Source organism: Sminthopsis crassicaudata, chromosome 2 (genome assembly GCF_048593235.1).
Source record: "Sminthopsis crassicaudata isolate SCR6 chromosome 2, ASM4859323v1, whole genome shotgun sequence".
NCBI classification, from domain to species: domain Eukaryota; kingdom Metazoa; phylum Chordata; class Mammalia; order Dasyuromorphia; family Dasyuridae; genus Sminthopsis; species Sminthopsis crassicaudata.
This window is the reverse complement of record NC_133618.1, coordinates 91,601,984-91,618,379: the sequence shown is the minus strand read 5'-3', so window position 1 is coordinate 91,618,379 and position 16,396 is coordinate 91,601,984. Positions and strand designations below refer to the sequence as shown.

General features: G+C 31.8%; 1 protein-coding gene across 6 annotated transcripts in view; it reads right to left on the bottom strand.

Annotated features, from left to right (window-relative positions):
• The window catches only part of PPP1R21 (protein phosphatase 1 regulatory subunit 21), a 103,388-nt gene that overhangs the window by 15,220 nt on the left and 71,772 nt on the right, over positions 1 to 16,396 (bottom strand). For all 6 annotated transcript variants that reach the window (XM_074286792.1, XM_074286793.1, XM_074286787.1 and 3 more), the window contains 5 exons: positions 15,724 to 15,876; positions 14,918 to 15,010; positions 13,716 to 13,964; positions 5,731 to 5,763; positions 2,950 to 3,066 (listed from right to left, as the gene is read on the bottom strand). In XM_074286792.1, coding sequence (XP_074142893.1) covers positions 2,950 to 3,066; positions 5,731 to 5,763; positions 13,716 to 13,964; positions 14,918 to 15,010; positions 15,724 to 15,876 — 645 coding nt within the window. The remainder of the gene's footprint in view (positions 1 to 2,949; positions 3,067 to 5,730; positions 5,764 to 13,715; positions 13,965 to 14,917; positions 15,011 to 15,723; positions 15,877 to 16,396) is intronic.

Below are 16,396 nucleotides of genomic sequence, written 5' to 3'. Positions count from 1 at the left end.
CTCTGTAATTCATTTCAACTTAAGGCAGAATTTGACAACAAAAATTCAAATGCAAAAGCTATTTTCAAGTAAAGCTCAATTCATTCCATAAATATTACTACTCTGTGCCAGACATTGTGCTAAGCAGTAGGAATACAAAAAAAGGCAAAAGACATTTTCTGCCTTCAAGAAGCTTATAATCTAATGGTAGAGGCAAACAAATATATACACAGCAAGTTATGCAAAGGATAAACAAGAAATAATTAACCGAGGGAAGGCACCAGAAATCAGAGGGGTTGGGGAAAGTCTTCCTATAGAAGGTGGGACTTTACTTGGGACTTATCGGAAGCCAAGGAAATCAGGAGTCAGAGCAGAGGAGGGAGAACATTCCAAAATGAAGAAGAATCAGAGATTGTCTGAAGCTGGGAAATGGAGTGTCTTGTTCATGTATGTTAAGGGAGCCATATGTAAGAAGATTGGAAAGGTAAGAGGATTAAGTTATCAAGGATTTTGAAGACTAACAGAACATTATGTATTTTCCTGGAAGAGTGGGAAAAGTTTATCAGCCAACTCATCTGTGGTTTCTACTAATTACTCAGCATGTACTATTTGTTGCTTATCATGGTTAAACAAGGCAAGCAGATATATCCAAGACTATTAAAGGTTTCTAATCATGTAAGATAGTGCATTAATTTCTATCCAAATTACATGAGCAATGTTTTCAACAGTCCCATCATTAAATCAATTACATACATGAATATCCATATATATATATATATATATATATATATATATATATATATATATATAATATACATGAAAAAGTAGTCATAACGTTCAAGATTTCTATCCTTTTCTTTCAGAGTTGGAATTATATTTTTTTAAAAAGGAAATGGATATAAAATTCTAATACACTACCGCTTCAAACAGGCTACATTATTAAAAGGCAAACTATAAATCTGGCTACAAAATTTAATTAACTTCCTTCCAAAATTTTTTGATGAAACCAAGGAAGCCAACAAAGAAATTTCATATGAACCACATTAAGATTCAGTATTGGTACCTAAATGTTCAGACTAATCATACTAACAAAAATCTACAAGAAGTCAATACTTCATAAAATAAGGCAACACTAGAAAGATTTCTAAAATGTTTGTAACCACAGCCATATTCAACTGTTAAAAAATGTTTTAGGAGTTCAATAGCAAAAGTTTCTACCCATTCAGTGAAAAGAAGTGAAGCTTCTTTCTTTACTCCACATTCTGAACAGTTTACCAGCTTAGTCACTATAGCTGTTATTTAAAGTACCAGGAAAAGAGCAAAGCCAATCAATCCTTTTCCATATGTACATATAATTCTTTCATTCCCTACTCCTCCACAATCCACTGACTTAAGCAAAGGGTATACAAACACAAATAAAGCAAAGTTCTACATATCTTTTCTTATCAATTGCTTTTAAAGCTTTAAAAATACTACAAGATTAAATTCTATAACCTACAAATAACTTTAGGTAGAAAAAAATACAGCAAATGAATAGAGAATTAAAAAATGTGAAAAATTCAAAAAAACATAGGAAGATCTCTATGAAGTGAAGCAAAGTGAAGAACCCAAAACTAAAATAAAAATATATAATGAGCATATCTAAAGGCAACTTTTAGATTGCCAAACAAATGGACAATAATGATACTACCCTATTAACATTAAACTATATCTCTTCTTTCTTTTAACAAACAGTAAATTACTAGTATGCAGGTTTATTATGAGTCCCAATCTTACAAAGCACTTTCTTCACAATAAACTCTGCTAAGTATATGGTTCAATATAATTAGTATACTTAATAAAAATATTCAATAGGCATTCATTAAAAACCTAGTATGGGTAAGGTGCTACAATGTGAATACAACTAATGTGCTTTTAACACTGCTTCCTAGTCAAGTCGTGCTTACATCAGTCCTGGATCCACTTCTCACTCTCCAGACCTTTCTACCTCAACCTCAACAAATTTACTCCAATCCCATTCTCCAGATCCCCTTCTATTTTTTTATAAGCTACATTCCTCTCACTAGAATGTAAAGGCAAGGGCTATCTTTTTTTTTTTTTTTTTTTTTTAATTCTTCTTTTACACATATCCATAGGGCAATTTAAGTACAGTGGACACCATTAAGCATCTGAATTGGAGACAGGTGATTCAAGGGGAAAGGGAAGGGCGAGAAAGAAGACATGAAAGCAAAGCCCACTGCAGTTTGGATGACACACTGCTATTATATACATCTTCCAACTCCATTTCCCCAACTCCTCCCAACAAATGGCTAAAACTTCTGTAAGTGGAGTGGAAAAAAGTAGTCATCTTTGGAAGTTAGAAATGAGACAGGCAAGGGAGGGCTTTTCAATTATCCTGTGTGTGTGTGTGCATTTGTGTGTATGATGTACACTTTTAGTTTTGTTAAAAATAAAGGAATTAAAACATTTTTAAGGACTAGATTTTTCCTAACATTTCCCTGAATTATTATGTTAAATGTCCATAATTTCACGTTTTTCACAGGTTCCAGATTTCTAGGTGTTTTCTTAGTTTAATGGTAAATAAAAACCTAAGCTTCCTCTAAAAGTGTTTTGATTTTGTTTTGAAAACAGTCTGCATAAATGTCTTATAAAAATCACTGCTAGTCTCTCCATTGTTATCCATCTATGTATACTTTGTAATGCTAAGTTATTCATACTAAAATTGCAAAATGTTCATTGAAAAAGTTGAGGATATTTCAGTCTCTAAATTACAAAACCAAAGATGGTCCCTAACCTGAAGTATAGATTTAGCTGTTTGGAATGTGAGACAGGCATATGAACTATGATATGACTAAGTCATTGTAGGATATACAACTTCTGACTTTAATGTCCTGGTCATTAATTGTGTCTGAAAAAGCAAAATCCTACAAGACTTGGAAATAACAAAAGTTCCAATCATGACCAACTCACCTCAGCATGAAAATGCACCGATTTGCTATCAGCCAACTGAAGCTGGGATGTAAGCTCCACTATCCTTGCCATATAATGATTTTTTATTAAATCTTCACGGGATTCAACATCTGGAACCTGAAGGAAAAGGAGCATTCTTAAGATAATTCAGTTTTAGTTTAGATAACTACATGGCAAATGACAAAAGACATTCTATGTTCAGTGAAAGAAAGAAAATATATCTCTTCAATTTGCAATTGGGTTTAATACACAGTAGCAAACCACAGATTTCCTACCCCTTAAAGAAACTTCAGCAATTCAACCAGAAAAGTAGAATGGACAAGCTAAACAAGCTAAACAAGCTTAAACTGTCCAGTGTCCATTATTCTGCTTCCTGTCTTTAAATGTAATTTTAATCAGAGGCAAAGAAGCAAGAAAGCTGAATGTTTCAATAGGCTTTACCTGCTCCTAAGAAATTTATTAGAAAGAAATGTAGATTACCTTATTTAATCTTTATAAGCAATGTTCTTTTCAATTTGGAAAAATTTAGTATACTATAGCACAATTAAATAATAACTCAAATTCCAAATTGCTTATCTAACAAGACATATTTTGGCAATTTTTATTATAAGGCATTCATTCATTAACACAAAAATTAGCATAAAGTCTAGCCATGGTTCATACAATGCTGAAAAAAACTAAACATTTCAGACATAACCTTGAACAAAGAAAAGACAAATCATGCCCAAAGCACAAGTATCAGGATTAATTTACTTTATGTCATCATCAAATATTTATCACATGTTCACTGAATACAAGGCGCTGTGCAAATGAGTCCAATTTTTACAAGATGAAAACTAATAACCCTTATACAACAATTCAGCAGGGATTTGTGTGGAAAGAGTTCATTATACAAACTCATGCTGTAGAGAGGGCCTCTGTGAAAAGTGAAGAAAAAGTTGTCACAATTCTATACTTATATGTGGGAATGAGGGGAAAGTGCCATGGATAAACTTGTTAGAGAAATGAGGCACAAAAAAAAAAAAAAAAAAAAAAAAAATCAAAGAATTTTAAAGTCAGACCTTATTTAAATCAAATCCATGTCTAAAGAATAAACCTCTCTAGTATATTTGATATCTACCTTTTGTCTGAATAACTCTAATGACAGAAACACTACCTTCAAAGGAAGTCAATGAAATTACTAGACAATTGTTAAAACTATTTTCTTATATGGAGCATGGAGATCATCTAGATTAAGAAATATCAATAGAGGGGCACAGTTAGGTGATGCAGTGGATTGAGCACTAGCCCTGAAGTCAGGAGGGTCTAAGTTCAAATTTAGTCTCAGACACTTAACACTTCCTAGCTGTGTGATCCAGGGAAAGTCACTTAACCCCAATTAACTCAGCAAGAAAAAAAAAAAAAAAAAAAAAAGAAATATCAACAGAAAGGGGTGTACTATTCTGAATTGTTCAAAACCCTGATTATTGTTCCTGGAGATAACACTGCCACATCACATACATCCTGAAAAGGTTTTAATGGGACTATAAGAACCCTGTTTTAGGTCCCTGGAAAGCTTTCCCAGGCAATGAAAGGGCAAAAGGGAAAATAAAAGCAGAATTCAAGATAGGTGTATGGTGTTTCTCACTTGGTAGGACACAGAAGCTATGGAAGGAACTACTTTCTACCTTATATTTGAAATATTGAAAATGTTCCCAAATGGTTTCCTCATCTATAAAATGAGATCAATGACTAGACATAATCACTAGGGTGATTGTTTAATCAGCCCTAAAATTACATGATCCTACTACTTACAGTGTACCCTCCCATTCATAAATTCATTCTACTGAATTTTCAATGGAAAAATCTCATATAGATTTTCTCAAAAGACATACAATGTTCAGAAATACCTTAAAAGCTTTTCATATCCAACTAGTTATTTCTCCAGTCAGTAACCAAGAGTTTCATGATTCACAACATCTAAAACTGATAAACGCAAATTTTTTGGCTTACTTAAAAAGCAAGGAGCTGGTCAAAGTTTATTCTTAACAGCTTTGTAACAGCATTCCAAGACTTTGTCAAAATGAAGTATATAATCTAATACTTAATGTGCAACAAGAAAATGGTATTTACACACATATATTGTATCTAGATTATATTGTAACATATGTAAAATGTATGGGATTGCCTGTCATCAAGGGGAGGGAGTAGAGGGAGGGAGGGGATAATTTGGAAAAATTAATACAAGGGATAATATTATTTTAAAAATTACTCATGCATATATACTGTGAAAAAAAATTATATATATAAAAAAAAAATTCAAACATATAGTAAATTCATTTGGCCAGTGCACATTGGTTTAAACAATTTGTATAATCTTGTCAAGAGACAATAAATATGTTGCCTATCAATACCTTGAAAATTTCACTTATTTTTCATTGTGAATTTCAAGTATCATGTACTAGAAAGAAATGAGCAAGATAACTATTGAATGTAATTGTTTGTCTCCCAAACCAAGCTGATGAGTTTATGGAAGAGTCTGGCTTGCTAAATTGCTAAATCAAGATAAAGATTATAAAGATAATTTCAAACAGAGTTGTAATTTGTCACTGACAGTTAAACCTTACTTCAAAGGGGAAAACTCAAGGACTATCACTGAAAAAGAAAACTTGTTTTCCATTTAGAAGGATCTTCAATAAAAATGAAATGAGATGAAGATTGAGAATTTTAAGGAATTGATTTACACAAATGTGCTGCTGGATATTAGGTTATAAAATGTAAGAGTTGTCAACTATACAGTACCTCACTATCTGATGTCTTCACCAACATTCCAACCTAGAATACAAGAGAAGAAAAAAATCACTTAGAATAAGCTATAATTGTTTCATTAAGAATTCGCTGCACAATACTTTATATGGGTGGAATGTTTTCAACTTCAACTTCTGTTTGGAGTTTATTATTAGGCATTAAGATTAGAATAAGATTTCCCTTGGATGGAATTACATACATTGATATTTATTGCCATAACACACTCAGCAGGGAATAAACAATGACTTTTAACTATACAGTCTATCAAAATGTTCTCAGTATAGGATTTTTCAAATTTTTCAAATGAAGTTATACTAAATTACTATTCATTTGTAAGAAGGAAAAAAGGCAAGTTCAGTTTCTTGGCCCCCAATTCCTATCATTTTTTATATGCTTGCTATATCTAAAGAAAAGAAATAATAGGAATGTTTGTTATATAGTAATCATCATCATAAACTCTGGTGAACCAAAAACATCAGGAACAAAGTCTTCAGACAAGAGCTCACGATAAAGAACAGAAGAAAAAAGGCAATAATAGTTACATAGTATTCATTTGAAACCAATATAATACAGATATTTGTATCTCTCTAAGGTTTCTGTAAGATTTACATTATTAAAGTGCAATTTTAAGCATATTAATGTTTCTTAATTCTATTCCGGAAAGATTGATACTTTAAGATTTCAAAAGAAGACAGCTACCATTACTGAATTAAGAGCATTCTTCATAATGGAAGTATGTATTTTGAATCTAAAGAAATTTCTGTAAATTAAAAAAAATTACTTATACAAGTAATGTCTTGTACAAGACATTACTGAAACAGTAGCTTCAATTAATTTTCTCTTTCAGTTAAAAAAATTTTACAGGAACATATCAATAAATTTAGTCATATATTTTAAAATACTATATTTAAATAGGGCTGTCATGGGCAAGTTATATTTCTCTCTTTGCCCCTCCCAGCCCCTGCCAGCATTTCTTCCTCTTTCTCATCTTCCATTTGACTCTAGATTTGAGAAACACTCTTCAAAAGAGTGACATTTATATAAATTGAAATTAATCATGATAAATGGGATTACATTTTTAAAATGTATTTTAATTCTAACATAATAATAATTGAGTAAAATTAAGGTTTGGAAAGGTCTATAAATTTTCTTCATCAACTGATATCTTTTACTACCATTATTGATAATAAATTATGCTGTACTTTCAAAAAACCTGTAAATTTCACTAAGAGAAACAATTTAAAATATTTCTTTAGGCATGTTCTAATGGGGGGATAGATTATGAAATTTTATTTCCTGTCATCTCCCACCCCCAATCTTTTCTAATGTTTTTTCATTTATATAAACTCCATGAGTTCAACATTAGAGCTCTCTTCTGCTAATATTAAAATGAAGTTTTCATATTAATCAACCTTGTATTTTAAACTAGACATAAACTTGCCTCCAGAAACAAAAAAAAAAAAAAGTTTTCAAATGGCATGTTAAACATTCATTTCCAATATAGAATCATCTACTATAAATATATATATATATATATATACATATGCATATATATACACATACAAATAACAAATAATTCATATAATAATTATAAATTCAGATTAGGAAGCATAAAAAAAAGTAGAACAAAAAGGATTAGTTAGCTGGTTCTGGGCCTCAATTTGCTCACTTGAAAAATGAGAATAACACCTTTACTACATTCTAGCAGTGATATTTTGAGCTAAGCTCTTTGTAGACCATTAAGCAATATATATTATACCTATCTATTCTCCAGAAGTATGGAATAAAAATTAAGAAAAGAATTCAATCCTTATCTTAAATACTTATTATCTGAATGACTTGTATTTATTATGTTTCAAGTTGACAAAATACTTTATAAATATTTATTTTTATCTTCACAACAACCATGACAGACAGGTGCTTTTATTATCTCCATTTTAGTCAGGTAATCAGATGAGAAAATTTAGGTAATCAAAGTTTAAATGACTTGACCAGGGCTATTAAAGCTGAAGCAACATTTGAACTCAAGTCTTCTTGACTCTAGATTTAGCATTCTAATCACTACAACCTACTTTGCCACAACTGAGAGAGAATGAAATCCTAAGTAAACCTTAAAATACAATGTAAATGTTAGCAATTATAAATGCTATAATCCTAATCTTAAATGGAGCAACCCATGTAACCACCTGGGTATCAAACCCAGTTTACTGATGAAAAAATACACGAGTCATAATTCCAAATCAAGAAGAATTGAATGGCACAGCTCCCAGCAAAAACTCTCTATCTGACAAAAACTAGAGAGTAGTCTGGCAGAAGGTATACATGAACCATCATATTATATCCCATAGGAAGATAAGCTCAAAATGAGTACATGATTTAGATATGAAGGGTAATATCATAAGCAAATTAGGAGAGCACAGAAGACATTACCTGTCAGAAGCATAGACAGGATGGAACAGCTAGATGGTGTAGCATACAGAACACTGTCTCTGAAGTCAGGAGTACCTGATTTCAACTCCGATTTTAAGCACTTAATTTTCACTAGCTGTATGGCTCTGGGCAAGTCACATAACCCCAACTGCCTCACCAAAAGCAAAAAACAAACAAAAAAATGAAATATAGATAGGAGATAAGTTCATGACCAAACAAAAGATAGAGGGTCACAGGAGGTATAGTGGATAATTGATTAAATAAAATTAAAGCTTTTTGCCCAAACCAAAACCAATACAGCTAAAATTAGGAGAAAAGCAAGAAATTAGGGAATTTTTTGTATCAAATTTACCAAGTAAAGCTTACATTTCTCAAATATTTGGCTCAGAACTGAGCCAAATTTACAAAAAATAACAGCCAATTTTCAACTGATAGTCAAAAGATATTGATAGGCAGTTCTAAGAGAAAGAAATCAAAACTATTGAGTCATATGAAAAATATTCTAAATCACTAATAACTGGAGAAATGTAGATTAAAACAACTTTAAGATACTACCTTATACACATCAGATTGGCTAAAGTAACAGACAAAGAAAATGACAAATGCTAGAGGGGATATATTTCATATATATTGTTTTCAACAATTACATTAAGGCATTATTGGTAGATCTGTGAACTAATCCTACTGTTCTGGAAGACAATTTGCAAATACATCCAAAGGGCAATGATACTATGCCAACCCTTTGATTCATCTATACCACTACTAGATTTATACCCCAAGAAGTTTAAAAAAAAAAAAAAAAAAAGAAAGAAAGAAAGAAAAGAAAAGGACCAATATATACAAAAATATTTATAGCAGCTCTTTTTGTGTTAGCAAATAATTAGAAACTGAAGCGATGTTCATCAGTTGGGGAATAGCTCTATAACATATCAATATAATACTGTGCTATAACAAACGACCAAAATAGTTTCAGAAAACCAGCAAAGATCTATATGAACTGAGGCAAAGAAAAGTATGAAAAATGGGAAAAATCTATTCAGTAAAAACAATTGTAAGAAAAATCAACTGTGAAAGACTTATTAAACTCTGATCAAAATGATCTACCACAACTCCAAAGAATTCATAATATAAAATGCTCTAAATAGAGAACAGATAAACTTATGGAGTATAGCCTGAAATATGTTTTGTCTCCTTTCTTCATTTTTCTTTCAGAACATGGCTATAATGTGAAATATGTCTTACATGACTGTATATGTACAGTCTTGCCTTCTCAATTAATGGAGTAGGCAGGGGAGGGAAAGAGAGAATGTGAAAACTAAAATTTAAATAAAATTTAAATTAGAAAAAAAAAAAAAAAAGGAAGACCTGAATGCAAGGCCTGATTCTGATAGGTACACATACAGGTTTTGGCAAAGTAAAATTGTATGTACATCTATGTGTGTGTGAATGAATTTATGGGCACATGGTTAATACCTGTCAGAAGCAGGACTTAAATAAACACAGATCTTCCTGACTTGGCAGGCTTGCCCTTGATCTACTATGGTAAACTGCCTCTAATATGTGTACAAAATTATTTACAAAATATTATTATATACTATGTATTAATGTTATTTTAATATATGTTAACATAATATGCCATATTATATGTATGTATATATATATATATGTTATACATGTTATGAGATATTATAAATCATTTCTACAGTTGAATTGGGTATGATTTCCACATGGATTGGGTGAATTTGTTACATTTGAGACCAGTATAATTAAGCAAAAAGATGATGCCTTACTTAGCTATTTATATAAAATTTATTTAATGATTTATGAGTATATATACTACCTCAACAAAGTCAATTCTGATCCATCACTGTGGCATGGAGGTGCCCCTTCATTGTACAGATTTCAAATATTATCCTAACAAAAAGTGGTGGGGGGTTTTTTGAGAATCAGTCTAAGAACAGAGAAGACAGACTCATCACCAGCAGGCTGACCATAGCAACTCAATAAACAACGAAAACTATAACATAGCCCTGAGCTTTATGCAACTCCCTTTCTGCTTCCACAGTGATGGTGGCAGAAAAAAGTGCAGAATGATGCTAAGAATTATGTAAGTTTAAATGATCTCTAAACACAAATTTAAGTAGTTACACTATAAATGTAAGATCCTTGTCCCAGTGACTAAATGACATGCTACAAGAAGGAATGAATCATATTAATCTTAACATTCCTTCTATAAATGAAACCAGAAGACAGAAAGAATAAAGAGCGGGAAATAGGATATTTCCCAGATTCTCTAGGAGTCAAATAAAGGAACTATACAGTTAGTTTCATTGTGCATTCAAAAGCAACAACAAATATTATTTCATGGTAAACGTGATTATCTCTTGCTGTACAGATGGATAAGCATTTGGAAAAAAGACATGAAAACAGTCATTGCTTATGGATTGATATTTGTAGCAAAAAATGTGGAAAAGGGAAATTCTATAAAGAACTTGATTATACCTATACTAAATAAGAGATCCTTCACCTCTTTTATTTAATAACTATTTTATTTTTGAATTTTTTTATTATTATAGCTTTTTATTTATAAGATATACGCATGGGTAATTTTTCAGCACTGACAATTGCAAGATCTTTTGTTCCAACTTTTCCTCTCCTTCCCCCCACCCCTTCCCCCGGAAGGCAGACTGACCAATACATGTTAAATATGTTAAAGTATAAATTAAATACAATATATATATATATATATATATATATATACATGTCCAAACAGTTATTTTGCTGTACAAAAGGAATTGGACTTTGAAATAGTGTACAATGAGCCTGTGAAGGAAATCAGAAATGCAGAGGGATTGGGAATTCTATGAACTACCTTTTATTTTTAAATGCATAAGATAAAACACAGGATTACAAAATAAACTAATTATACTGAAATCAAGTTACTAAAATATTAAGAAAATATATTCACAAACCACAGGTTCTAATTAAATCAACCCCTGTTTCAATTAAATCAACATAAATTTTGATATTTTGATTCAATGCAAAGGGAAGGATAAAGAAAAATATGAACTAAAATGTTAGTTCTGGAGTATTAAATTAAAATAAAATTAAATTAAAGCTAAAGTCTGATATTATATTGAAAACTCACACCTATGTATCACAAATAATTTCTTCAAGAAGAAAGTCAAAAAACAACAGACAAAGCAAATTATAACATAACAACAACAACAACAAAAATACAGGTGCTTATACTTTAACAGACAGAAATTTACTAATACATTTAATTTGCTAAATTTACTAATTTAGGAATATTTCTGAATGAGTCATCTGTGTACAATCAGGCAAATACAATCTTAAAGATCAAAATCAAAACAAATCAGAATTAAATTGAGAAGATAGCATGATGTACAATAGAGGAAATGCCAACCTAATCTATTAAACTATTAATGTCAAAAATAGAACAAGTTTAAAAGAATTGACAATACATATTTTTTCCAGCATTTCCTGAAGATTAGACAATATAAATCAATTACCACAATGAGGAGACTCAAAAAACCTAAAAAGTGTCTCAGTCAAGCACAGAGATATGACAGTCAAATACAGGTCTCGTTTCAAAAACAAAATCATTTGTAAAATCTTACAGAGAATGATCCTGGAAGTTTATGAAGTAGCATTGCTTCATAAAACAGCCAAGAAGCAGTAGAGGAGAGCAAAGTTACAGAAAGTTTGATGAAAAAAAAAACAAGATAGAACTTTTTAAAATGCAAAAAGGTTTTTTTTTAATTGTTCTAATAAACTCTTTCCTTCTTCAATGACAGTAAAGGCAGCAGACACCCCTATATATATGTGAGTGTAGAAATATTACTAAAAAAACAAGTAACTAGTCTAGATCCAGTTTATCGTCTGTGCTAAAGGTAAACATTTTAGAGGTAGAGAGGGAATGATTCTCAAAGCTGAAAATGTCTAGGATATGACAAAGGTATAGAAAAAAAAAAATCCTAGACTTTATTACTATCAAAAATATAACTGAGAAAATAACAATAATTGCCAAACCATAAATTTATCTTCACATTATGCAAAATATTTGGGAGAATAATCTGCACATTCTTCAAGGAGAACAAGCAGGCTTTTGCTAGTAAATAGCCTAAATTAGATTACACCTTTACAATCTCTCACTGTAGACTGTTTTAGTTTTAGACTGAAAACTAAAGAAAACACAAGATACTACTCCATTTATTACTACAAAAAAAAAAAGCATTTGACCTTGTAGAGCCAAATATTCTCTCCCCAAAGGAGGTGCTTTCTACACATATACCAAAACCATGTAAAATTCCTTAAAAAGGAGTTAACTTTGTTCTAATTATCAAAAACAAGCAACACATAAAAATGATAAGCATATATTTGTCAAAGATATTTACTATCCTAATGGATAAGTATAGCAAGGTTCTCACTACAGATGGTGAGATCCTTCAGATAATCTTCTTTGGGAACAACATTGTATTATAAAGTCGTGACAGCACTTTATAAATGAAATACATAATCACTCAAAAGAGTAATCTATATATGAGTACCTAACTATTCACACAGGAAAAACTAAGTGAATGAAGAATGTCTCTATAAATAATACTATGTATGAAATACCGCAGGATAAAAAGTCCATAGGGACCAACCATCAAGTACATATATCTTGAAAAGATGTTGTATGTGGGGAATATTCTAGGACCAGAATGGAAGAATCTAGACTTCCTTTGAGAAATTTCAGAATTTTTAATGAGTCACAAAATCCTACTTAAAACAAAAGCCAAGAGGTTTAAGAACAATAATTTTCCAGTGCTGATATTTGGCTATAAGACATGGAATGGCCACGATAACCAAGCAACTGAAGCTAAGAATCACCCAAAAGGCAAAAAAAAGATGAAGAGAAGACCACCATAAGCAAAGAAAACTCATGCATCATGCATCTAAAGTGTCATTAGATCTATTATCAGAGAGATGCAGAACTAGAAAAGATGGTTGGGCCAAATATACTTAGGATAAACCAATGGAAAGTCATTCAATATTAAGAGATATCAAGATAGGCCTCTTAAATGTCAGCCTGCCTTTCCCATCCCCCCCCTAAGTTCTGTAGAGATCTTATAGACAGATACAAAAGAATATTTACAGCTTGCACAAATAGAGAATACTTTGATTGCTGACATCACACAGAAACAGCATCATAAAGATCTGGAAACTAAAGCTAAGAGGTATCAAGTTACTTGCCCTGGGCCACACACTTAGTGAGTGTCATAGGCAGGATACAAAGCATGGTCTCCTTACTTCCCATCCTGCCCTTTGCCCACTACATCATAATGATGACTTTCTGTTTCCCTTTGAAAAGCATTCTGACTAGCAGGTTGCATTCTGCAGGATAGATGGGAGACTCCCTTCAAAAACACGATGCATGTTGCATGAGGTTTTATGTTCATCTTGGGAAGACAGGTGGGACCTTTGTCACTGAGAATGAGAAGAATAAGGGAATCAAAGAATCAAAACAGAAGCAATAACCTTACCAGACTGGCACTCTGAACAGGTTCTTGCCAAGTCCTGTCAGATGGTTCTTCCTGATCTTGTACAGTGGCATTCACCACAATAGGATTTTCCTGGGCATTCTGAACCAGCTGGGCTCCACTGGCATTCTTCACCTTATCTGCCATTCTCTGGTTTTCCTTTTCTAACTTGATTTTGGCTAGCTGGGCTTCCAGCATCCAATGTTCCTTCTCCTGCTCCAGTTTGGCAATCTTCTCTAAACTCTGCTGGACCTTCAGAATTGAAAGATAATTACTAATTTGAAAAGAAATGAAAACAAAACTAAAAGGTCTAGAGACTTTATGTGAGCAAATCAAAGCTACTTCAAAAGATACAAATATATTTAAAAAACTAACCAAACTTACTGAGCAAACCATTGAAATAAATAAAATATAATTGCATTTTTTTTCAAACTGCTATTTAAATTTCTGCTCTTAATAGAAGTTTTTCCACTTATTTTTTCCAATTAATTTTTAAATCAGGTCACAATACTTGAAAAGTGAGTTCTAGCTAAGTTTGATTTGTTATATGAAATGTAAAAATCTACAATATTAAAATATGGCTTAAAAGTTGGCCTTATTGGCTATGCTATGCAAAATCCAAAAGAAAAGCAACAATTGCCTGTCTTACTACTCTACAATACCATCTTCCCCAGAGCCCCAAAGGAATTGGAAAAAAAACAATTTCTGAATTTTCCTTTTAAGTGTCTAATTTTGAGTTGTGAACAAAAACTAAATTTATTATATATTAGTAGAAACTCAGTTATATAAAAAAAAGTTTTACTTGACTACCTTTCAGAAATTATCTTCCATATTTAATAAAAATAACAATAGTAATAGCAGCTAATAATTATATAATACCTACTATGTACTAGGTACTTATTCAATCCTCACAAAAACTCTCGGAGATGGTACTGTTTTTAAACTATTTTATAAGAGAGGAAACTAATGCAAACAGTGGTTAAGTGGCTTACCCAGAGTAGGGTCTCACAACTAGTATAAGAACAAGAATTTGAACTCATGTCTTTTTATCTCCAGGCCAACCACTCTTCCTATTATGTGCCACCTATCTCCCTCTGCATGTTTATAGCATTAAACATGCCAGTTTGTCTATATACTCTTTTAAAAAATCACCGTATTAAATCAATACTTTCATTTTCCTATCACTAATTTTAGAGGTTCCATACCTGTTGTGCAAGACCTTCTCTACTTTCCGTGGAACTCAAAAGAATACGACGATTGGCCAGAGCTTCTTCATAAGGCACCGACTCCAAAAGGGGCTGCAGTAAAGTCATCATCAACAAGTAAGGGCAGAGGAAGAAGTTGATAAGCATTTTTTCTAGTCTCTCTCATTCTACATGTACAAACAGGAGTACTAAATGTTATATAATTTCAGGTCACCCATTCTGGGGTTGAGAATGTCAGGTACTTCTTGAAGTTAAAGAGGTTAATTTGCTCATTAAGACTTTGTCAAGTTGAATCGTGTCCTTATCCTGACCCACTGTCAAAAAGAAATGTGTTGAATCTAAATGATATAGAGCATAAGGATGTTCCTGAAACACTTTGGAAATATATTCTTTTTTTCCCCTTTGATTTTAAATAATAATCTGGTAGAAATGGCACTGGTATTGGAGTCTCAGGATCTGGGTTAAAATTTGAGGTCTATCACTTCTAGTTTTAAGAATAGTAGCAAGTAAATTAGCTCCACCTTCTGAATTTTAGTTTCCTTATCTGGAAGGGTCCGTGGGAATGTGAAAAGAGCACTAGCTCTGGAGTCAGAGGAGCTGAGTTTAAAATCCTGCCTCTCATACATAACTCCTGTGTGACTATAGGAAAATCACTAAAACCTCTTGCACTTCAGTTTTCCTTGCTCTAAAATGAAGGGTAGGACTAGATGGACTCTTTGAATGCTAGATTAACAATAAGAGGCGCTCTAATAAAACTCTAGAACACTGCCAAGGCTGTGCCCTCTGTCTCTGTGGTTTTCTCTAACCTTCTTCAAAGACTTCATATAGGCAGCAGCTTTTTGCTTGTACTGCAGCATACATTCTGCTGAGAGAGGACTGATAAATCCACTGGCCTCCTTAGGCCCATAGCTCAGTGAAGCAATGAAGTAGTCGACATTGCTGCTGAAGAAAGATGCGATCTAAACAAAGGATAACAAGAAGACAAATTGTGTTTTAAAAGAATATATCAAACATACAGCAACACCTTTCAAAGAAAAGCTTAAAAGTTGGTAGGAATGAAAATTAAATTTCATTATCTTGCCCTAAACTTCAAATGAATCAATTTGTGTTGAATACCCATAGGCAGTAACTGATCAAAGAAAAAGGTAATTATCCTAAATTCTGGGGACAGACGTGTCATATGTTTGGTCATTTCCATTCTTCATCAAGTGAAAGAATTTTGCTTTACCCAATAAATACCTGACTCCCTTAATTTTAACTATTGCCTTGAGACTCTTAATATTTGAACTTTTATCATTTATATTTTAACTTTAAAAAAATCACCTTCCAAAAGACAGCATCAAAAATATGTTAAAAGTTGTCATCTGTACTTTCAAAGTTACTTTATATAGTTTAACTTAAGAATGACAAGTATCAGGTACACTTTGTTAAGAATGTGTATATATATATATATATATATATATATATATATATATATAT